Source organism: Aptenodytes patagonicus, chromosome 1 (assembly GCF_965638725.1).
Source record: "Aptenodytes patagonicus chromosome 1, bAptPat1.pri.cur, whole genome shotgun sequence".
NCBI classification, from domain to species: domain Eukaryota; kingdom Metazoa; phylum Chordata; class Aves; order Sphenisciformes; family Spheniscidae; genus Aptenodytes; species Aptenodytes patagonicus.
In genome coordinates, this window is record NC_134949.1 from 218,620,435 (window position 1) to 218,645,643 (window position 25,209).

The 25,209-nt window shown below is 40.8% G+C and overlaps 1 protein-coding gene across 4 annotated transcripts in view; it reads left to right on the forward strand.

Moving 5' to 3' along the window:
- GRM5 (glutamate metabotropic receptor 5) overlaps window positions 1-25,209 on the forward strand; it is a 298,233-nt gene that overhangs the window by 236,137 nt on the left and 36,887 nt on the right. For all 4 annotated transcript variants that reach the window (XM_076328339.1, XM_076328337.1, XM_076328338.1 and 1 more), the window contains 3 exons: window positions 7,839-8,085; window positions 13,903-14,071; window positions 17,496-17,622. In XM_076328339.1, the coding sequence (XP_076184454.1) occupies window positions 7,839-8,085; window positions 13,903-14,071; window positions 17,496-17,622 (543 nt within the window). The remainder of the gene's footprint in view (window positions 1-7,838; window positions 8,086-13,902; window positions 14,072-17,495; window positions 17,623-25,209) is intronic.

Genomic DNA, 25,209 nt, shown 5'->3' on the forward strand with positions numbered 1-25,209 from the left:
CTTAAGAATAAAAGTAAATTATAATGAAATGTATTGAGATTATATACATTTCTTATTAGATGGATGAATTAGAGTAGTTCCTGTCATTCTTTTCTCTCAGCAGTTCAACTTCCTATATAGATTCAAATACTTCATATAAGCATGTTTGCAAGTACAGAAATTTTTATGCCATCATTTAATGTGCGTTTGCATCTGTAGCGGTTGTGTTTCATTGTAATTTATGACCAAAGAAATTGAATTTGGTGGAAGGTGAAAGGATAATAATGTTGTTAAGAAAATGGTGTGAAGAAATAGATACCTATTTACTTACCTTCTCTTAGGACTTACTGTCACTGTTATTCTTTTTACTGATTTTACTGAACTTGACAACAGAAGCCAGACCACCACCAGTATGTAGGCACCCAAGGATGCAGGTCAACCTCTAGTCAGATCTGTGAGAGCTCTGAACATGCCTTGCTCATGTAAATAGACATAAAACACCAAAGTTAACTAAGTACTTGGAAAAAAAATCTTTTGAAAGTCCTCTCTGCATTTTAGGACACTGAATTTGGTCCCTCAGTCATTCTCAAATTTAACATTTTAGTGATTAATCATCACAGAAATTGTAACAGTGCTAGTATTGGCTTTCAGTTGAGAAGAGTGAAAGTTAGAATTGGTCAAAAACATTTGGCGAGTGGATTGCACTGGAAGATATTTGCTTGTCAAATTTGAAAAATGTTCCATAGCAGCATGTTGATTCATTGACACACACTTTGAAAGAAAAGCATTGAAATGAGTCATTTTTTGTTTTCTCATTTCAATAGCACTGAAGTGTTTTGTTTCAAGTTTATAATTTGCTTTTACATTGTTTCAGTGTTACGCTATGTTTTTTGCGTCAGCATCAAAATGACATTTTCCAGTGTTGCCAAATCTCTTTATTCCTCTGAATTTCCTTTTCAGAAAAGATAAAATCCATTCTTGATTTTTTGTATCCATTTTGAATGGAAAAGGACATTTGAACTACATGAAATTTCCCACACAGCAGGAAATATCTTTGTTTGTCAGTCCAAGAGCCTGTAAGAAATCAAATTAGGGGAAAATAAATAAATAAATAAACTATGGCATTTGCTTTTTAGCAGAAAAATACACCTGAAACCTTACAAATAACAGAGAACTGAAAGTTACTTTTTTCAAATTGCTTTAACAGAAAGCTCTGATGACAGATTTTGGAAAAGCTTCCAAAATAAGTCTTTTTCTGTAACTTCAAACAATGTTAACTTAATTAGGTATGAACGCTATGCTTTAACTTGGTTCACATATACAACCTTTCCTCCATTTTATAAGACTCCACTCATTCCTTCACTGAAGAGACATGCATGTTTCTGGCATGACTGACTTGGTGCCATGCCATCCAGAACACGTGGATCCAGGGAAGGTTACTGATATCTTCCCACGGAGCGCAACTGTGACAGCATGGATGCATGACAGACCTAAGAAGTCCCGCACCATAATCTGCAGCAGGCAGAACCTGTTATGTCTTGGTTACAAAAGGCACCCTTTTCCCCTGATTTTTTTGGAGACATTCACTAAGGCAAAGGGGGAAAAAAACCCAAACAACCAAAAAGGTTTGCTGGTGGGCTTGAACTTCAACTACTGCTAGCAGAAAGTGAATGTGGGAGTATTTGCTAGCAAAACTAGAACTCATTTCTGTCAGCCTATTACCTCTCAAAACAAAAAATTAACACAAAGAATCAATGAAGTCTTTAATGACATAGGTATGGAAACTATATGGAAACTAATTTGTGAATTAGTCATGGAGAAACATTATGGGATAGTTGGAGACTGTAGGCTATATTTCTGGTTTCCTCTGTGATGTCCTCTAGAATTTTGTTGTAAACAACCTTTTGATCACTGTGAAATTTTAAAACAAAAAAGTGAAACACTACCCATTTACCTTTATTTCAATGTTAAACTCATTGCATAGCAAACAAACTGCTCTGCACTTTCAAAAAAATATTCTCCCATATTCTGGCTCATATTTCGTTCTCTTGTATCTCCTTGGAGAAATGAAATAAGAGGGGGGCTGCCTGGAATGTAAAGTATTTTCACTCTTCCTTTTACCTTTCCTCCATTCTTTAAAATTCAAAGTATTCTCAGCTTTGGAAAAGTGAGAAAGCAGGAGAAGCATATTGAACCGTGGTAATTTTGCACTCTTGCACATCCCTGGTTGATGAGGCTTTGTAATGTCACCAGCTGGCAAACAGAAAAAAATGTATTTCATCTTCCTTGAGGGTAAAAAGCAGGGGGGGGAAAAGAGGAATGACAGGTTTTACATCAAAGACCTGTAAAATAATGAATTTTATTGAAGAATGTTTTCTGTTTATTTGCATGCTAAGTACGGGAAAAAAACAGTGAAATGCCAGAATTCCCTGCAAGATTTGGTTTGCTTTGGTTTTTCCGTATTTGGGGCGGGGGGAGCGGGGTGGTTTAATTGCTCCTACCAGCCCTGCCGCCAGCCGGCGGCGGGAGCCTCCGGGCCGCCCGCCCGGTGCCGCGCCCGCGCGGTGGAGCCAGAGCCCGGCGCAGCGCGGCGCTCCCCGGTCCGCAGCCGGGAGAGCGGGAGCTCGGGTCTGCGGGAGAAAGGCTGGAGCACGGGGAAGGGTCAGCGCCGCCCGTGCCGAGGGCTGGCTCACGTTGCAGCGCGACTACGAGCGCCCTGAAGTGCTTTCTTGGCTCGCTGCCCATAAGTGCAGTAATTGTTTTTAAACAGATCCAAGAAATGAAGCGTTGCCAGTTGGAACCACTTTCTTGATGAAAGAACACGTTTCTTTTCCATCGTCTTCGTATTTGTGTTTTGGAGAAGTGACAACAGAAAAGAACAAATTTGGACGACGAGTTTAATGCTGGGCAGTCTCTGCACGGTTAATCACAGGTTCAAGGCTGCTTTCAGAGCCAGCCCTGCCCAGCGCCCCTTATAAACTCCCAGGTTCATGTCAACAGGCTGCTTCAGCTCAGACTCCGTAGCTGTGGTGTGCACATACCTGAGCTTGCCTTCGCATGGCCCCAGGCCTTGTTTCATGAGGTGCTGCTGAGTAGCACTGTGTGTGATCGCTCTGCATAGCCCATTTATCCTCTGCTATGATATTGCTGGAGTGTCCCAAACTGGGTCACTCCCAGCAGTGTGGGCAGAAAAGGTGCAGGTTACGATGCTCTGAGTTTATACCATTCTCAGACTGTTCTTCACCTTTGGTGTAGTCACAGTCCTATAATAAAGCTGGGAACATACAGGTAAATCCAGACATACAGAATATATATTTAAGCAGGAAAAAGCATGGATAATAACCACCTACTCCAGTGGCAGCAAATTCCTAAACTGATATTTAATGCATTTAACCATATTGCGAAGGCTGACCTGAATCCTGTATACATAGATTCCTAAATGATCTGTAAAATAAGTATTTACATACTTACATTTCCCATGAAATCCAGGATGATTTTACTTCCATTTCAGAGAGAGTGCAATAGCACCTAAAAACTCCAGCCAATAACAAGCCCATTGCCTTAAGTAGAGGAAAAACAGGAAGATAATGAGAAGTAGTCCTCTTCCTGAGGAATATTTAGTCTAGAGAAAGATGGCAGATAAAAAGCAGTAGAAAGAAAATATTAGATGGAAAATTGAAGGACAGATGGGATATCTGATTTGCCAAAGAAGGGACAGGATTTGTCTATGTAATATTTTGTAGACAGAAATGGCGATGTGACTTCAAATCTGGAACTGCCTCATGATCTCACAGCTTGGAAAATAATAGGGTAAGCCCTTACTTACCAATATCACTTGGACAAAAAAGAATAGGGAATAAACGGAACAGAATTGAGGGATCTGCTCACATGCTCTAACCACTGAGATTTCCTAATTTCTCAGAGAATGCTACAATGTTTGGCCATTTATGATTGCAAGTACTGTCCCACTTTCCTTGTTAGGTATGATTTGATTAACCCTGCATTCTTCCATTGCCTTGTACATCTTAATTGTAGGAGGCAGAATTTTTTGATTTCTGCAGTAATTATCACGACACAGTGTTGCAATTTATTGGTTCTGAGGTACTGCAGTACAGATTACTTTCTATAAACCTTTGGACATAATCACCAAATTCAGCACAGCTTCATAAATAGGCTGATACTATTCCAAACAATGTTTGTGGGGAAAATGAGCTACATCTTGAAAAAATTGCTCAGTCCTACCACAGAAGAGGTACTTAAGCCTGTCAAAATTGCAATGAGCATCAACTGGAGACATACGAAATGCAGCTTTGTACCTGGCCCAGGCACATTGTCACCTCTGTACCTCCAACTCCTGCTGTCTGCAGCGTACCAGGAGTGACGCTGAGTCTGACTGCAAACTCCGCGGGCCAGGAAAGATTCACAGCTCGGGGAAGGTTTACTCTAAGCTGGCTGTAGCCTGGTCCTAAGGTTTGAACACCCATTTGCAGCTATGGTGCATTAGGTTCTTTCCTGGGGCACTTTATCTGTGCTTTCCTGGGGCACTTTATCTGTTTTAGTGTCTTTCAAAAGAAATTTGATATGTTGCTCCGAAACTGTGACGCCCAGTCCAAACCAAAGCACGGTGAGCAGGAACGGTTTGGAGATTGGCTTTGAAAGCCCACACCTGAACTGAACTAAAACATTCATGTGAACATGTCCTGCTTATCCCTACGTGCCAACATTAAACGGCATCACGCTGGCTTTTCCCAGCCTGCAGGAAAGCAAGACATTTTTATTTTCTTCTTTGCAAATTTTTCTCATATGGGAATGTACAAGATGGAGAAAAACAGACCTTTTATAGATATGGGTTTTTTTTCACTCTAATAGAAAAGAGTTCTACTATGGATATTATAAACAAGCATATGGGTTACAGTCTGTGGATATTTATTCTCTGCCCAGTAATTCTGTAGGAACTCCTCAACTTCTGTTAGATTTTTTCATTACTCTTGATTCAGAGTTTAATCTGTAAAGTCAATTCCATTGAACATTACTGGTGTCATCATCATTAAATTCATCCGTGCCACATCTCCATCTCATGATGACCCTGTGTCAGGAAAGGTTCTTGTCTGATGACAGCACTTGTGGATGAATTTAAGAATATGCATTCAAGTTCCAGCAAGAACAATCGGCTAACTAACACTTAAGTGAACAATGTGTTTAAGGCTACTGAAATCATACTTGTTGCAGAGATAGATTTCAAATATTTTTACTCTTTTTTCTAACTGAGAGACTACCTTTTAGCTTGTGTATTCAGCCTTCCCTTAAAACCACTCATAGGATCACTGAGGTAAATAGGGTTACTTATATGCTTCAAGTCTGATGTGCCTAAGTACTTTGTGAAATGGGTTGAAAATCACTTTCAGAATTAACTTTTTTTAATACTGGCATTTTTTAAGACTGTATTGTGGTATGTTAAAGAGCAAAAATTTTCTTTTGTCTCAGTTTTCAAGATATTCCCCTTAACTACAGAGTCCTGAGGTACTGTAAACCGACAGTCAGACTTGACAGGTTGGATTTGTCCCTACATAGCAAAGTGAGGCAGTTAAAATCTCAGGGAAATGTTTTCTCCAGCTGCAGGAAGTATATTAAAATTCTCACAACAGCCAATTCCCTCACAACTCCATTGACAATTGCCAGCAGCTTCTATGAAGATCTAAGCAACCTCATTACAAATCATCAGGTGAACTGAATGAGGTTCAACGCTTAAAGAAAGTGAGAATAATAATTCTATAAAACTGAAGCACAAAGCCCAGTGGACAGTGTTCCTGTAAGAATTAAGTTATTACATTTTTAAGGAATCACACACAATAAAGCAGCTGAAATACCATTTCATAATAAATACTATTGCTGATGCAAATCTGATTCATTCTAATGGCTACTATAATTAACTGCACGGTTTGTGAGCTGTTAATTTTGAGGATGAATAATTGGTTAAACCAAGTTTTGTGTATTGCAATGTAATACGCTTGTTCAATTTTCCACTTAATTTCAATTAATATGGGTTTTACATGTATTCCACTGTTGCAGTTTTTATGCCTATTATTTTTAATTAAGAAAAAGCAATACCTTGGTAGAACAGAACAAATGAGCAACACTGCATGTTGTTTCCAAGGTTTTTTTTTCCATTGAAGGTATTTCGAGCTCATATCACTGAACTATCCAAAATGTTAATCACTGTTCCTGAGGTTGACTGGAACTGGGAGTGCCAGCTCCCATGCGAAACAGAAGGGAAAAAGGCAACTCTCAGTCTCCTCATTCACTTACTGACCTCTACACAATGATTTTCAGTTTGAACTATGTATCTTCGCTACCCTTCCTGATGTTCTCAGTACTCCAAAATGTTTTAGTGGTTAGAACTGCGTGGTGATGTTCTTGTTCACCACCGAAAAGGTGAGCTTGCAGATGCACCTATTTTATGACGGGATCAATCACCAGCTGGAGATTCCTACTCATCTCCACAAAAGGTGCCTAGACATCAGGCTGGACGCTTGTCATCTGGATGGATATTGTTAAACTAGATGAGTGCCACCCTCAGAGTCATACATTAGTCTTCATTTCTTTCAAGAAAAAAATTGCCTGTACATCAGTTTTTTCGTGGCGTAAATTACTTCTCACATTGTGCTGCCCCTGTAGCTCAGACGGGCAGGTATAAGCTCCATCCCTGCCGCTTGCCAATGCCTCTACGGGAGGCAGACTCTCACAGAGTGGACAGAGAGGGTTATTTGCATTCCCTTTGCTCCTGGCTGCCCACACACGGGACTCCCTGGCTCCTAGGGATTGCTGCTTGAGTGATAAAAGGAGAGCAAATGTTCTAGTAGAGCTCTCTGTTTGTCCTCCCTCCAGAGCCAAATCTTTCCAGGTGTCTGACAAATTCCCAGCACCATTGATGCAGTTGCTTTATCTCTGACTCTTCTCACTTCCCCAGTATTAAAGATCTGATGGCTGGAGTGCAGCTGGCAGCTTTGCTGATGACATACGAGGCAGAAAACCTCCAGCCTACTCTTCCTTAGTTGGACTGGTGCTGTCAACAGAGCAAATCTGTGTCATTAATAACACTGGGTTATAAAAAAAAAAGCCTTCAGGGTGCTGCTGAATGAATTTTTACTGTGCATTTCGCAGAAGCTTAAGTAGAAAATAGAAATCCAGACATTATGTTTTAAAAGCCAAAGTAAGGTTAACCAATTCTGACTAAACAGAGTCATTGCCTAACCCGCATCATCAAACCCTTCACAGACATTTTAATGCATTCATCTGCATTGCATCATTATCCTCACTTCGTAAATAGAGAGGAGCAAGAGACATAGAAGTAGTAGAGTTATTAGCACAGGAACTTTTGGTACAGTAAAGGAGGTCAGTCTGTTTGCATAGGATTGGTTCCCATGTCTCTGAAACAAAAGACCCCATGTTAGCATTTACACCTCAGCAGAAGATTTCTGAGGATTTGGAGACATTTCTGCAGGCAGGGAGAAGTTCCTGGATTCCCCAAAACATTATATTATAATGTTCATGACACATGCTTTAAAAAAACACATGGAAGAGAAGCAGTCAAAAAACAACATATGTAAGGTGTGGAGCTGCACAGAGAAAGGCATCAGCTGGATAGTAAAATATTTAAGGGGAGCCTCTTCTTTCATTCCTTTCTTTTTTTTTTAACATGGTCAGTGTGTGTACCAGTAAGAGCATCTGCTATGAGCTGTTTAAGACACTTAAAAAGACTTTTTCCACTATTAATAACCAACCCACCAACAGATGTCTGAAGAGCTGATCATATTTCAGCCCCATTCACTAACCACCCGCTTTGTGATGCTCCCCGGCAGGCCAGATGACTCTGAGGACGCAGCATGTTCAGGACTCCAAGATGGGCTTTGTAATCAATGCAATATACTCGATGGCGTACGGCCTCCACAACATGCAGATGTCGCTATGCCCGGGCTACGTGGGCCTCTGTGACGCCATGAAGCCCATAGATGGTCGGAAGCTCCTGGAATCCCTCATGAAGACTAACTTTACTGGGGTCTCTGGGGACATGATCTTGTTTGACGAGAATGGTGACTCGCCAGGAAGGTAATGTTGACATTTGTCAAACTGTTTGTTTTTACAGACATTTTAACTGTACATAGTAGTTGAATGCAGACTTGACATCAGAGCTAAGATCTCATACTTTTATTTTCACATTTCCTGACTTTCTGTGCTTATTTTTTCAAAATAACTCTTTTTTTTTGATGTTCATTTTTAATGATGTTTAAGGTTAAAGACGTGAACTTTCAGGCGTACAATCTTCCTGCATGAATTCATGTTTTCATCTGTACCATTTAAAGGTATTACGTCTCACTACAAACCATCAGACCTTCAACTTTATGTTCATAGGCCATGACAGCCACCACAGCATCGCTCTCTCTCAATTTGGGTGTTTAAATGTATGTGTTTGATTGAGCGATAAGTAATCGTAGCAGACATAGTTCTTTTATTAAGAAAGGTAAAACAATATCAGAAATATTATGTTGATTTGTCTGGGATTTTTTTCCATCAGAATTATTAAAAATCTGCTTCCATATCTTCCAAATAAAGCCTTTCCACCTGCATAACGGACTAAGCTATTAATTCATACTGTGCTGCTATAAGCCAAATTGGATTTTAAAAAAGCTTCTTTTGCTGATAACTTACATATGTGTATATACATACATACATCTATGAAATATAAGACAAGTTTTCTTCTTCTATGACTTACATGCAGTATCCATATAAATGCACATTAAAATGGGTAATGAGGGTTTTTTCCTGGGTTTCTGCCTATTGAACTCTCAGAAGATGAACAGCAAGTGTGATAGCATTCAAAGTATATTTTTTCCCTATATTTCAGTGGGTAGATTCCTGCCTCATTCACTGCTTTTGCTCCAGTTTGACTGAGGCAGTCCTTTCTGTCTACATTACTGGGAAGTTTTTAAACGTCTTTGTGATGTCATCATATAAACAGATGACAAGAGGGAAAATTGTTCATCCTGTACACTCATTTAAATTTTGTCTTCTCCCACTAATGTGAACTAAAAGGAAAGCATTAACTTCCGAGTAGAGATGGGTAGGAAAAGGTAAATCCACTGGTCAGAACATTTTGACATTTCCAAAATTTCTGAAATTTCAGAACGGATTTTTTTTTTCATTTTATTAGAAAACCTGTAAAGTCAGCATTCTCCCCAAAAGACAGCAGAACAGCCGCCTACAAGGCAGTCTGCTTGTGTCTCTGGAGACACAAATTTTCAAACTCTTCAGACTCAGACTTTAAGGAAGTGCACTGTGAGCTGTAGGAGAACTCAGACACAAACTGGCAGAAACCCAGGAAAATTTCAGATGGAAATTTATTTTCAGCACTGTTTTGGTGAGCAAGGCTGTCTTCCGCTAAACATTTCTATTTTTACAAATAGCTGAATTCTGAAGAAAAGTGCTCAGTCTGGATTTTTCTGACCAAATTCTTTTTAAAAGACTTGTCCCAGACTTATCTTAAAGGATTCCTGTTTGGTTTTAATGGTGCTCAGATGCAGTGGACTGCATCCTACCTTATTCCTACCTGTTTCACTCATTTCTTGCAGAAAGATTGAAGACTGCCACGAATAAATGATATGTGGCCTGTCACAAATAAATGATATGTGGCATGACAACACCAATGAGAATATCTAAATGTTGCAAGGAGACCTTTAGCTTTACCTTTTCCTCGTGTTGGCATGCTTAACAATAATGATTTAATTCCATTTGTTGCAAGGAATTTAATTGATGTCTTGGGTATTTTTAAATTCAATGCTAAGAAAGATGAAGGAATTATATCATGTGCAGACATTTGCTCAGTCACAGTAGGACATTAGTGTTTCACTGAAGAGCATGGGGACACCATGTTGATTGTGGACCTCAGGGTAACGCAACTTTAAGAAAGTCCAGCTTCACTGGATTCGTGTGAGATACAGTAGTGCTCTGTCTCCTCAAACTGATGGACTGTGTGTGGTGACAAAATGCTCCTAGAGTTTGTTTACTTTCGAAACATAGTTCTTTGTTCCTGCTTCTCCTACAATAGTCACATCATTAAATCCAGTGTATGTGCTTAAATTAGCCAATATTGAGTTAAAATTTATTTTTTCATTATTAAGAAGGCTTTGTAGGAAGCTCCATCTCTAACTCCCAGGTTTTGAGTAGTTTATAGTCTTTTGAGCACTGCCAAATACTATTTGCCACAGCTGGGAGATGGTGCAGTCATACTGGAACAACTCATCTCCCCTGTTCACTTGCGTTGATAGCTGCATCTTCACTTTGTAAAACAGAAATTTAAATCCTTACAGCTGTACTGTGGTGGTGGTGTTAAGCAGGAAATCAGAACATAAAAAGCCTTTCTGACCTAGATAGCTCAGGATTTTGACGTATAGCAAAGTGTTTTGCTATTATACAACAGATGATTAATCCCACATGATGCTTTGAATCCTGGCCCTATTCCAAAGTCCTTTATGTGTATGTTGAGCTCTAAGCAGATAGACAGTCTAGTGGAGGGCTTGTTTTAGGTGAGACAGAAGACATGGAAAAAAATAAATGACTATGGAAGGAACAGCCATAATTTCTTGCTACCTGTAAATACTATTGAAACTCCAAGGAAGAAATTGGGAAAGCAAGAAAAGGCAAGAAAAACAAGATGCTGATGTTTTGGCTGTGCTACCAATAGAACATGGATTCTCAGCAACTTCATGGCACTTCTGTTTTGAAACAAGTGTTTTGCACTGTGATTAGGGCACTGCTGGAAATGTGTTATTGCACCATCTGGTCTCTCCTATCCTAAAGTGACAAACTGTCCCTGTGGTATCTTGTCGTGGTTTAACCCCAGCCGGCAACTAAGCCCCACACAGCTGCTCACTCCCTCTCCCCTGGCGGGATGGGGGAGAGAATCAGAAGAGTAAAAGTGAGAAAACTTATGGGTTGAGATCAAGACAGTTTAATAGGTAAAGCAAAGGCCACGCACACAAGCAAAGCAAAACAAGGAATTCATTCACTACTTCCCATCGGCAGGCAGGTGTTCAGCCATCTCCAGGAAAGCAGGGCTCCATCACGCGTAACGGTTACTTGGAAAGACAAACACCATCACTCCAAATGTCCCCCCTTTCCTTCTTCTTCCCCCAGCTCTATATGCTGAGCATGACGTCATATGGTGTGGAATATCCCTTTGATCAGTTGGGGTCAGCTGTCCCGGCTGTGTCCCCTCCCGACTTCTTGTGCACCCCCAGCCTACTCGCTGGTGGGGTAGTGTGAGGAGCAGAAGAGGCCTTGATTCTGTGTAAGCACTGCTCAGCAATAACGAAAACATCCCTGTGTTATCAACACTGTTTCCAGCACAAATCCAAAACACAGCCCCATACCAGCTACTGTGAAGAAAATTAATTCTGTCCCAGACAAAACCAGCACATATCTCTAAGAAGCTCCAGGGAACCAGTGACTCATGAACCTTCACTATAGCAATGGACTTACTGAGTCTGGCTATTACTATCAGTCCACCAATGTGGTTCTCTACAGAGGGCTTGCAAGAGACAACATATTGTGGCAATAGTTTAATTTGTCAGGTTTCTTTCCAGTATTCCCCTTGGGATGAATGCATGGAACTACTACTGGAAGGACAGTTGTTTTAGTTCCTGTGGCCTGTTTAAGCATTGGCAGTACTTTTGTTCATCTGCCCATAAAAGTCTGAACTGACAGCTTTAACAAAGCAATACTCAGAGGAGTGTTACAATGTCCTGACAATGCTGAATAAAGACCCCAGAGAGGCTTCTGGGCTAACTTTTTGGTTAGTCTGTTTAATCCTTGAGCAGACTGTTACTATGCCCATGAACCTCAGAAAAAAAACTTGTTTTCTGACCATGCATAAAAGCCTGTTTATTTCAGTTTGTGTGTGTGTTATCTGGATTCAGTTCATTTCTGTCAGTCCGGTATTCACATCTCCAGCTTTGATGAGATCATTCTCAAAGCTATGGATATTTTCTTCTTTATACAGGATGGAAAGTGAAATATTCCAAAATGCAGGACTATCATAAATTTTTCTTCCTACCTCTGTCATTGCTCATTTTTTCTTCTTTTGGAAATACTCAAGACTCTCATGATATGGGTAATATCATATTGCCCATCCAGTCAGGCTCCACTTTCATTTTCTTTCACAGGTTGCTTGCAGTCCTAATCCTGACCTGTGTGTGATTTTGGCACTGAACCCCTGCCACAGTTTCTCCACTGTGACAGTTATACTTTGTTTCCTGATGCAAAGCATTCTGAGATCCATGGATGGAGAATATCATAGAAGAGTTTTACCATAATTATTTTTATGTCAGCCTCGGAAAAATATTGATGCTAAATATAATATGGCTACTGTTTGTCAGTCTTAAAAGTGTTTTCTCAAAACTTAAGATGAGATACTTCAGTATCTTATGTATGAGATAGCTTGATTTAATGTGCTGGTTCTTTTACTTATCTATACATTGGACTTCACAAATTACACTCTGACAGTATCAATCTTAATACAACCCTGTCCATATGCTTTGCCTTGGGGTCTAATTTTGTGCCTGCTGCCAGGAAAAAGTTGTCTCCTTGTTTATGAACCAGGCAGTTTTTTTAAACCTATGATTGGGTTCATCTTCTCAGTCTATATGATTTGCTTATTTTCCATCAGTGAATTTCATGTTGCTTAGTCAGATAGCTGCAAAACCCACTAAAGAGGAGGTAAAGAAAAGCATGACATCATCACTTCAGGAGTTCCCCAACTTGCCAAACATGCCTTGCAAATAAGTGCTAAAAGAACAGGCCTGTAAGACAGAAAGGTGGCCTGGCGTTCAGCACGCCAGTAGGAGGCTAGTGAGTCCTACGCTGCTCCGCAGACTTTCTGTAAGACTCTGTGGGAGATAAAAAGAAAGAAGGAGGAAGAGGAACATGAACCTGAAAACTCTGATCAGCTCTAGCTCTGCTCTTAACACTTCTGTTCCCAGATAACGAGGTGATCTGACCCAAAAGCAGCCTAGGACTGAGGCATGAATACTCTTTCTCTTCCATACCATACTGTACAAGGAATTAAATGTGTTCTGACCACTGAGGAATTATATAAAAATGAAGGGGGGTGTATGGATGTGAGAGAGTAGCATTTGCTGCTGCAATGCTGTAGAAGAAAAAGGCAAAAAAAGAAGCAAGTCTCAACTTCATTCTTCAAATGCCTGGACTACAAGGTGCCTCTTGATAAGAAGATCTCCCTGAAGCCTCCAGCAAGTCCCAGAGTCCTGGAGTCTGTGCCTGAAGAATGATGCCTGATTCCCCTCTGAGTGCCACACTAAATTGCATCTTGCAGTCTTACAGCACAGGAATTTCTTTTGGCCTAGGTTGCACTTTAGGAGCTTAGCTGTCTTCAGGCTTCCTCTCTCAGGAGGGAAATAAGCACCTGCAGACAGTGAGGAGCACTTAGCGTTGGGAATTGCCATTATAGGTTTAGATTTCTCTGCATCTGCTATAGAGGGAGCCTAGGACAGGTAGGGTTCCCTATGCAGTTGGTTTCAGTGCTAAAGGTTACACAGGTTGAATCCTGTCTGGCTCATTTCGTTGTTCTCCTTAAATAAATACAGTCATTCTCAGAAGCTCAGTCACTTAACCCCAAAGTGTTCAGGGAACTTTCATGGTGATAGAAGAAAACAAATTAAAATACAAAGGAAAAGAAAGATTATGATATCACAAAAATTATTGGGAGAGACTCAAGGGCAAGCATGATGCTTGAAATTTTGCCTTCTTTATTCACCAACCTTGATTTTGGCTGTATAGTGTTCCTTTTATTTGAAATATTTCATGATGTTCTCCTCAACTCAGCTATGTCTCCCCTTTGTGTTTCCAAAGATATGAAATCATGAATTTTAAGAAAATGGGGAAGGACTACTTTGATTATATCAATGTTGGCAGCTGGGACAATGGTGAGCTGAAAATGGATGATGATGAAATATGGTCAGAGAAAAATAATATCATCAGATCTGTGTGCAGTGAACCCTGCGAAAAAGGCCAGATAAAGGTAAATATTTTCTCCATTTACTTCAGTCACGTAGAATGCATAGCCTTGAAATTTGAAAGCAGGTTTTTCTTGACCCTTACATGGAGACAGTATCCCGCACCTTAATTAAAATGTACAGACTTATGTATTTAGCTCTTACACGTATCATAGTCATCTCACTATTTTCATAAGTTGCCATTTTCTTGTACTCCTATATCTGTGAACTGATGACTTTTTTATACTTATATTCCAAATGCTTTAGAACAGGTATTGTTTGGGGGTTTTTTGCTGCATATTTTTACAGCATCTGATTCAGTGGAGTGCAAATCCTTGACTGGGACTTGTCAGTACAATTGCAGGTAAATTATAAATAATAATTGCTACTATTTCAGTGCTAGACATAGACACCTAGACTGCAACATTATTACCTAGACCTTAAGTCTGTGGTATCATCAAAGAACATCGATAACTACCACTACTTAGAACTTCAGGAAATGTAGGTAACATTTTTTTTTAATCATACCTGTTTTACTGCTTCTTTGTTCCCCAGGTTTTTGATTTTTTCCTTCCTCCCTTTCCATGTTGCAGTAAGTAAGGAGGGCAGATGAATCTGTCATGTATTAATTGTTCTTTATCGTCCTTCAGCATCCCATGACACTTAACTGCAGAAGAGTTAAAATACTGCAAGTCCTTAGCTTACCTTGCAGTCATTTATATAAAAACCTGTGGACTGAGGGGGTGGGCATGGGCAACAGAGTGGCTCAGACTGAAAAAAAGCAGCTGTAATTTCTGACATGTCTCACTGGAAGCTGGATCACTTTTCTCCTGTGTTAACATGGCATGCCTGCAAAACTGGGAAGCAGCTACAGTGAGGGGCTGATGGGAGGCTGGTCATGCTCTGCAACACAAAGTGAATCTCTTCAGTCTGAGTTTTCCAGAGTTTTAGGACACAGACACCATATTTTATTCACTAACTGGTCTTTGGCAGTCAGTAAGCGAGTTTCATCAGATCAAATGTCTGGTGTAGGCATATACAGTTATATCAGATTTCTGAACTTTCTTTATAGTCAATGGAAATAATATATTATTGCAGATCAGGAGTCATCTCATCCTCATGTAGGCTTTGAAAACATGTGAGAGGATAGAGATGGACAAACAGATAATAATGTCAGAATTGGGCAGCTCTGAGTTCCCTTATGATCTGTTGCCACAACACAGGTGATGGGAAGTATCTTGTGATCTTCATTAACACAGTCTCCTTCCACCTTCTGCCCATGCTCTCAAGGATTCTCCCAAAAGGATTCTTCACTATGAAGCTGATTCATCACACACTTAGACACATGCTTGAAGTCCAGTATCTGAAATATTCTTTCTGCTCCTCATTAGGTTATTGGTTATAAATCTCAAAGTTTACTTCACAGTCCTTTATCTTCATGGTTTTCACAGATGATGGGGAGAGCTTGACCCTGCCAAGCTCCGTGGTGGTTTTCCTGCAGAATTCTGTGGGACTGAGTTATTATGCAGGAATTTGAAGCATTCAATGTAATGATATCCAACACTCAGCAACATTTGGTACATCTGTCTGAAGGACTTGATAAAATCCAAACACAATCCAACTCTATACGTTTGAAATAGTGCGGACATATGATTATTTAAATAAACACAGGTTCAAAGGATTGCCCAGATGACAAGGGGAAGGGAAAATAATTTTTGTTTTAAAGAGAATTATTTTTGTTAAAAGGGTTGGAAAAGATTATTTTACAGTTAAGTGCTACAACAAACAATTGTTCAAGAAATGAAAAATAAAATTATGAAGAAATAGCTGACTAAGCAATTTAATACAAAAAAGTCTGACCTGATTCTGAGTAGTGGAGAACAATTATTTTGATTCCTAGAGAAGGATACATAATCCTTCTCTGGATTAACCCCCACTTAGTGCTGGGTAAGAAATGATCAGTGTACCAGTTTTCTGACAGATTTGTCAAATTCCAAGTATTTCATAGAAGATGTTGATTTGGTGAAAAGTTTAACAGAAAAGTGTAAATGAATTGTTTTGATAAAAAGTCTAGGTGTTTCGATAATAACATATGGTTTCTATTTTGCTATTTCATTTTTTTAGAGTATTTTATACATTGCAAAATTATGGATTTTTATAATGCATCAAGTTTACCAAACTATGTGTCTAAAAATTAGTACAAGCTTTCTAAGAATTGATTTTCCCAGACACAAGAAATTTTGTTACTTGTTCAACTTTTCATTCTAGTTCAAACTGAAAGAAATCCCAAGATGTGAATTCTTCTGGAGGACAGATATTCTGTTTTGCAAGTAGCTCTAGTCTCAACACTTGCAGAGCAAATCACTTATGCTCCCATGGCCTTTCTGCCAGTTTAGCTATTCAGGTGTGGCATTTTTTTCTTTTCATACTCTACAATTTTAAAAGCAAAACCAAAAATGGAAGTTTTCAAGTCCCCATATTGCTGATGAAAGTGATATAATTTACACTTTTTTCACTGCAGCATTGCAAAGAGCAATCCAGTTCTTTTTGATTATACTCTTTTACATTTCATTTATTAAAATTGCAATGAAGACATCTGGTTTTGAAGCCACCTTGTAAATTCATCATTGCAAAAGATACATAAGTCATCCTACTTTTTATGTTATAATTGGGAGCATTCATTTAAAAATTGTTTGGGAAGAGCAGAGAATCTGGGAGTACTTTATTTCAAAAGAAAGACATATTGACAGGAAGCACAGATGTTTTCAGTGCCCAGAGATGATAAATAAGGATCTTGAAAAATCTGCATCTCAGTCATGAGCATGCAATAACATTTGGCAGCAAATTATAAAATGAGAAATCAGGTCAGACGATAAAATGGATAAAGATAACATTCTCACTTTTAAGTGTTAATTAGAGATGCAATAATTAAATAATCCTGGAAAAGGCATGTTCAGTTTGATGTCTGGAAAAAATCAGTTTTAACAAATCACTCACAGTTGGATGAAAAATAAGCACCCAAAAATCTTTGAGTAATGAGCCCTTAGGGAAATAACGCTGTTGACATGATTCCCTGTATGGACCACAATGGAGTGATTTATATGCCTTGAGTGTCATGCACTGGCTTCTGTAGGCACATTGCCATCTATGAAATTTCGAGTTTTGCTAATTCTAAGAGGGGAAAAAACATCTTATTGTCATTCTATACCTCCACTTGCACTTCTGTGGGGTTGATGGTTTCTTTCTTCTGGTATATACATGATGGGAGAACTGAGAACTTGTGTCATATTTTGTATGAGCAAACATATAATGAAAAGGAATCCCCTTTAAAATAAAATTTAAAAAACCCCTCCTTCAAAAAAAAGAGATTAAAAAATTAAATTAGCAACTGGGGCAGCATGAATGCTGCTATGTTTATGCTGCTAAACCAAATGTCAATTTTTGTCTCAGGTGATCCGTAAAGGAGAAGTGAGTTGCTGTTGGACCTGCACCCCTTGTAAAGAGAATGAATATGTATTTGATGAATACACATGCAAAGCCTGCCAGCTCGGCTCCTGGCCCAGCGACGACCTCACAGGTAAATGAGTTGTGGCTGTGCTTATGTTGTCAATGAAAATGTTCCTCTGTTGAGCTGAAGAAACAAATGCCAGATACAAGTGAGTATGAGGACTGTTTCCATCAGAGCGAACCCAAGGATAAAGCTGAAATTTGAGGTGAGGTTGGTATTTGTCTTCTTGCCTCAACCTGATCCAGCAATCATTGGTGTAATTCAGCTGCTTTCTAAAGACCTGAGTTACTAGACCTAGAAATAAAAAAAAATAGTCCTGGTTTTTGTATTCAACCCTGTCCTAACATCTAGCTGGTGGTGCGGATCTTGTCCTTCCCCAAACAGGTAGAGAAATTAAGTCCTTGTCAGAGAAATTATTAAGTGAGGTCAAATTTTAGAGTTTTATTTTCCTCCCAAGCAGGTACAGAAGAGTCGTGCAATACTTTCTTTTTTAATATGAAAAAGTTATGAACTAGTTGCTGTAGCTACTGCTGCTGAAATGCATGAGTGCTCCAAACAGACTTAGGTTTCAATTAGTCCTTTGTTCACCAGAGAGTCTGCTAGAATACAGGGTTCATGTTCTCCTTGCCATGGCGTAGATCTCTATGCTCTTGCAGAATACCAGTTTGACTACTTTAGAGATAAATTGGTCCAACACTGGATCCCACAGCCTCTCTTCTTTATGACTAATAAACAGAATTCAAGTATTCAAATGCTCAGAGCACACACCACTTCAAAACACTGTTCGGGGATCAGGTTCTCATTGTGCCAGGCTCTGTATACACAAGGGAAGAAGAGACAGGCTTTTTCCAGAAGAGCTCACAAACTTGGTTTGCGTATAATTTCTATGGATGAGGGGAGAAATTTTTGAGGTGAAAGAGAGTGAAGACAAAGGGAAAAACACTTTGCTGGATGAATTTATATAAGTGGAAGAGTGTCAGGCAAGGCTTGGTGTATAGAAAGGTTTTTATATATAAAGTTATAGAATCATAGAATCATAAAATCATAGAACTGTTTAGGTTGGAAAGCACCTTTAAGATCACTGAGTCCAACCATCAACCTAGCACTGCCAAGTCCACCACTAAACCATGTCCCAAGCACCACATCTACACGTCTTTTAAATACCTCCAGGGATGGGGACTCAACCATTCCCCTGGGCAGCCTGGTCCAATCCTTGACAACCCTCTCGGTGAAGACATTTTTCCTCATGTCCAATCTAAACCTCCCCTGGCGCAACTTAAGGCCATTTCCTCTTGTCCTATCACTTGTTACTTGGGAGAAGAGACCGACCCCCACCTCGCTACAACCTCCTTTCAGGGAGTTGTAGAGAGCGATGAGGTCTCCCCTCAGCCTCCTTTTCTCCAGGCTAAACAACCCCAGTTCCCTCAGCCACTCCTCATCAGACTTGTGCTCTAGACCATTCACCAGCTTTGCTGCCCTTCTTTGGACATAGAATCATAGAATCATTAAGGTTGGAAAAGACCTCTAAGATCATTGAGTCCAACCATCGACCCAACACCACCATGCCCACTAAACCATGTCCCTAAGTGCCTCATCTAAGACTTGTTCTCCAGACCCTTCACCAGCTTCGTTGCCCTTCTCTGGACATGCTCCAGCACCTTGACGTCCTTCTTGTAGTGAGGGGCCCAAAACCAAGCACAGTATTCAAGGTGCGGCCTCACCAGTGCCGAGTACAGGGGCACGATCACTTCCCTACTCCTGCTGGCCACACTATTTCTGATACAGGCCAGGATGCCATTGGCCTTCTTGGCCACCTGGGCACACTGCCGGCTCATGTTCAGCCGGCTGTCAACCAGCACCCCCAGGTCCTTTTCCGACAGACAGGGAATCCTCCGTATCATGCGTCTTGTCTGCCTGTCGGGCCTGTCCCAGGGAAGGTAGGGTGCGGTTCCAGTAGTCTCTCTCTCTCTCGCTGTCCCTGATACTCCTTCACGTACTCGTCTCCTCCCGGAGCTCTGTCACTAAGCGGAGGAGTTCCTCTGCCTGGGCGCACCTCCCACAGTGTGCTCACTGCTGCCGTCCGGTACTGGCATACGAGCAGGGCACAGCCTGCAGCCTGGCACCTGGCTGGCAGCGAGTTCCCACTGCAGCTCTGTCTGGGAAGCTGTGTCAGTCATGGTGGGTGCAGAGTTAATACTTCCCTGGTAAGGAATGTTGCATTGCTGTAATATATGAGCTACGTTACCTAATTACTGCAAAAATATCATTTAAGCATGAAACTGATGAGGTATTTTTCAGAAAATGTCAAACATGAAACTTTCCCTGAGAAAAAAACTTTTAACTGAGATAACTGAAACAGCAATAAAATAGATTTGCAAGTGCTTCTCCAGCCCCACTCCCCCAGGCCGTCCTCCCCAGGCACTCAGCAATCAGCCAGCAAAGCCGTCTCACCTCAGGCCAAGCTTTCCTGTGCCAGGAGAATAGAGAAGGGGAGAAAAAGATACCCGGCTCCACATGTCCCCCAGAGCAGAGTATTGAAGGTGTGGTATAAGCTCAGGTTCACATCCCAGCTGGGCCATCCAGAAGCCTCCAAAGCCCACGTTACAGGGACCAGGCCACTGCACCAGGCTGGTCAGTTTCTGAAGGTCAACTAGTGCAAATGGTCAGCTCTTCAACCACCGGGGGCCTTGCCTGAGATATGGCAGATCCCAGCTCATGTCTCTGTTTCAGTGAGCAGCTGAGGTTTTACCCAACGCAGATCAGCTGGAAAAGGAGCTGCTGCAAGTCAGTTAGGAGGGAACTTGCTCTAAGTGCCTCATCGGTCCAACAGAGGACCCACTTCTGAAACACCAGTGATGGAACTGCCCATTGACCTGATGAAGTTTGGATAATTAGCCTATAAGCACCATATGTAAGGCAAAGTGGAGTGAACAGCTACCAGGTTGGCCTTCAGGCTCTGTGCTTTGAGCTGGCTCCCCAGGGCATGCAGATCTCCATGCCTCGGGCAAGGCATCAGTCTGGGCTTGTGGGAGGATTTACCCTCTGAAGGTCTTACTTTGCCCTCAGGATGGAAGAGCAGGATGGGGTGGTACCTCGAAAGTTGTTGTAGGATGAGTCGATGATTTTCCACCCAGCTCTGATTGTTTTAAAGGAAAGTAGTTGTCTTTTTAGTTAAGCCAACTGCTTTGTGTATTACATGAGCTGCTACATTTTGCAAACCAGTCATCTGGCTTTAGACGTGCATTTTATGCCTTTATAGGGACCAAGGTCAATATGCACACAAAACAACCCCTCAACATCAGTGCCAAGCAATGTTCCTCAGGAGATCTAACCCTTGTTCCTCAGCCAGGAACAAATTCAACAGGCACTATTTGGAAACTGAACCCCCCTTGGCCTCCATGAACACAGCTGATACAATATGCGCTCCTGGTAACAGGACATCCATTACTTCATGGCTGTGTAGTCCCCACCTAACTTACTATTCACATGATGGCTGGATCTTGTCTTATTTAGCTTTGTATCAAAAACAGATTTTAAAAAGTCTATTCCCAGCTTATCCATACAATATATTGAGCTGTGTTTTTCATGATCATATTTATAGTCCCAAGTTTTGCAGTTTGTAAAAAACTGCCTCTCAGTCTTGTTTACAACATAAGATTTAGTAATAAATGTGAATTAAAAGTAAGGAGAGGGAGATGTATTTTGTATTCTGGCAAGGAAATTTCCCTTCAGTTTTATAAAGTATACACCAATCTCCTTGAAATGTCCCTACATCTGATACTGCAGCAGTCTGTGTCTCTTTGCTGCTTGATAAAGCCATGTCTTAGGTAATGTCAGCTCTACAAGGCTACACATATAAAAAGCTCATTGGAATAAGTCTTCCTTGCATGATCACCTTCAGATGAGAGTCCTGTAAGTATATCAGCCACGTGCCTGAGAAGGCTTTCAACGTGGAGCTGCACCTCACTGTTTGCCAGAGATCTGAACTTGGAAAAAAAACAGGTTTTGAATCCTTTTTTTGGCTCACACAACAAAACATTGCTCCATCTTTCTTATGCTCAATGACCAGCATCAGTTTTGTGCCACAAACTTCATTATACAAAATGTGTAATGGCAGGGATGTTGCTCACAGAAAGGAAGAGAAATTAATGCTTTTTTTCAGTCACCTGTGGAATATCAGAATTCAGATGCAGGAGGGGAGAAGACAGAAGGGATGCAGTACCTGTAGGAAAACAAAGTTATTCTCAGAACAGAAAAAGACATTAGAGTTCTGAAGTACAAAAAGGTACAGGAAGTCCAAAGGTAGTGGGAAAGAAAGTGGGAGGAAGAGTTTCTCTTGATTAAAACAGTTACTGGAAAATATCTCCATCTACAAGTGAAGCTGAGGTGAGAAGGGAATGTTTAGCCACCCATATTTTATTTCCTAACAAATTTCAGTTTCATTGCTTATGTATACAACATTCCCCAGGGACCAGGCTCCTCCTTGGACAAAAAAATAGTCATTCTCTTCCTTTTCTCCAAATTTATCTGTACCATCCCAACATGCACCCCAAGTCATTTTCTTCTTCCTGGTTTAGTATCAAGACGTTTTCCAAACTACTGTAGCTCCCCTTCCTCCCCATGCATTGTGTTAGCAACAGCCATACATTACCGCACCATTTCACACATTAGTATGGCTAGTGTGGTTGAGCCACATACTCAATTAGAGCAGGAGAAACTCACGGGTTTAAGTCCAGAAGTATATGCCAACCCCTCCACTATTCCTCAAAGCCCTTCTTTGCATTATATTCACAGTGGAGGGAAGATAAATAGGTGGCAGGCATGTTTAGATACAAATAAAGGGATTTTCTTAACACTGAAAATTAAATTAAACCTAAATTAAATTAATTTTTCAGTATCTTGATGAGAATGGCTTTTTGGTTCTCCAAAAACCCAAGTGATTTTGAGGACATGGCCTTCTGCATTCAAAAAGGGTGCCTTGGAAAGACCAGATAAGTTTTGCTCAACGTCTCAGAGCTTTTTCAGCAGATGTGGGAACATCTTGGTCCAGCTATCACTAGTGTTTAAGGACATTTTTGAGGTGGGAAAGAGGCAATTATTCTCTCTTTCTGTGATTCAGGGACAGCATACATCAATAACAGAAACAAAGTTTTGTCTAGTGACCTCAGGGACTGCAAGGAAAGTAGATGATATTAATTTCAGTGACACTTGGATTATCTTCAGGCTGTATTGACATTTTTCTCATCCTCTGTGTACTCCAAATACGCTGGCTTTTTGATTTTCTTAATTGGATTCCCATGAAAATAGGAGCTGAAATATTTTACAGCTCTTGAAATGTTTTCTTGCCATTCAAGGATAAGGCTAAATATCAGAAATATATCTTTTTACTATAGTTACAAAAATGCTTTCACCAAATAAGGTACAGTAAACCCAGGATAGCAGCGTCATGATCTTGTCTGCCTCTCTGAAAGTGCCAGGTAAGAGCTGAATTATCCAGACAACCCTTGAATGGAAAGGACTGAAAAAAGGGCACCCCACCTCTGAGTGACACAACAACCATTTCAAAGAGCTCTGACAACACTGATGCTGTATCCCGTTTGGCTTGTACCGATCTGGATTCCTCACTGAGAAGTGAGGACGACTGCCTCCCTCATCCTGAGGGCATTGCTTGTACTGTCAGCGAGAGCCACAGAGAGCGGACAGTGCTGGGAGCCGCTGCTGTCTTGGCTCTGGGCATCGTCTGGGACAGCCCACTGCTGTGGCTCATGAAAACCCCCTGTGGGCCCAAGGGCAGGGGCGATGCTTGACGTCAGATCTCAGAGGATCCCCACAAGGGCTTGGTCAGCTCTTCCTGCAGTGTGCTGATTCGGGGTGTGGCAGAAGCCACAGGGGTCTGAAGCTCAGGTGTCTTGTAAGACCGGATCCTGCTCCCTCCCCCCCCCAAGCAAAAAAAATCATTCATCTCTTGCCCAAAATATTTTCAAATGGTAACTGCTTGTTGCCATCAAACTGCTTCCTTGTATTGTTGTTTGCAATAAAGTTACAGCCATTGGTAATTTCAGCAATTGTCTGACAGTTGTGAGCACGAGGCAGAACAAAATTTAGCCTGTGCTGACATTGATTTTGCTGCTGAAACATTACTAGGATCTTGCTTTTGACCATAATTGGTAAGGCTGTAATTCAGACCAAGGGTAGAAGAAGGACACAATTTTTATCTGGTTGGTTTTAGCATTATAAATGCACATCAGCAGAGATAATGTCCAATTTTCACCCTGATTTTCTGTGCCCTGTATTTCTCTTTCCTTTTTATTTCTTATTCCAAATGAAATGTAACCATTTCCTTAAGTCACTCTCATACCAGCCTCTTGGACAAAGCAGATGAGGATGAGTTAAGGGTTCAGGTGGCAATATTATGACCAGGATCTCTGGCTGTCATTTTCTCCCCTCCCTTGTTGCTGGGTTTGTGGACTTTTCTTCCCTCAGTTGCTTGTTCCAGGTAAGGTGTGGACTTTAGCTTCCAGTCCATTTACAACCCAAGTCTCCAGCGTGAGCCACGCAGTGCTTCAGGCTCCAGTGAGCTGGTTCAAGAATGCTGAGCTCAACAAACAGCTCTTGGAGGCTCCTGGGCGGGATGAAGGGCGACTTGCCAACAAAGCCAGAAGGATCCACTTGTAATTGTGCCTTACATTGTGGAAAGTTTGCTGAGCATGACATATTCTGAACAAAATATTTACAACACACAGAGCCAGCATTTTTTAGTGAAACTTAAATCAAAACATTAGAGCTAACATAAGGATAGACCTGATTGCTGCAATTCATCAGTTGTTCCAGTCATTCTGCACATTTGTGTAATTAAGGAATCATTCCCCATGTAGTCACAGAGTAACTTTAATGTATTATTCTAAGATCCACAGCCTTGCCTTTTACTGCAATGCACAGCTAAATCAGTATATTTGAGTTACTAGGGACTTCGACTCCTGAGCTACAGATGCCCCAGCTTTCATGGTTTAAGATGTGACCGATCCCAACTCCTGCCCTGCAGAGGTGGCAGAATAAACACATGCATAGTCCTCAGCTGCATCCATTGACTGTGCAAACCCCCCTTTGCTGATGGTTTCAGTAAATGTGCCAGCCTGGGAACCGCAGCAGCTAGGAAGCCAGCACATGGTCACCTCTACATGCCCTGCTACTGTAGCAACCACAAAAGGTCCCACCAGAACAGGGCAAAGAACTGGTGACCTTAATAATTTACCATAGCACCAGAACTTAGTACCGAAATGTTAAAAATGTCCTCTCTCACTTCAGTTGGTTCACATTCCATGTGGAGGTCAGGGGGCTGATTTCTCACCCAGGACTTTGGAGAGTGTAATCCTCACTTTTGCCTTGTCAGTTTGGGTAACACGTTGGGGTTTTATTAAAAAAAAAAAAACATTATAAAAGCTACTCTGCCAGCTTCATGTAGATTTTTATTGACTCCTACATTTTTGCATCTCGGCTCTCCATATGTGAAAACCCGAATAACTAATCAAGATATCCCTTCTCACATCTTTTGGGATTATAAATAGGGAAACATTCAGAAGCATTAATATGAAATACCTAACAGCATAAATAACATCAATACACTTTGAATACTGTGTGCCAAATCCTATGTGGAGA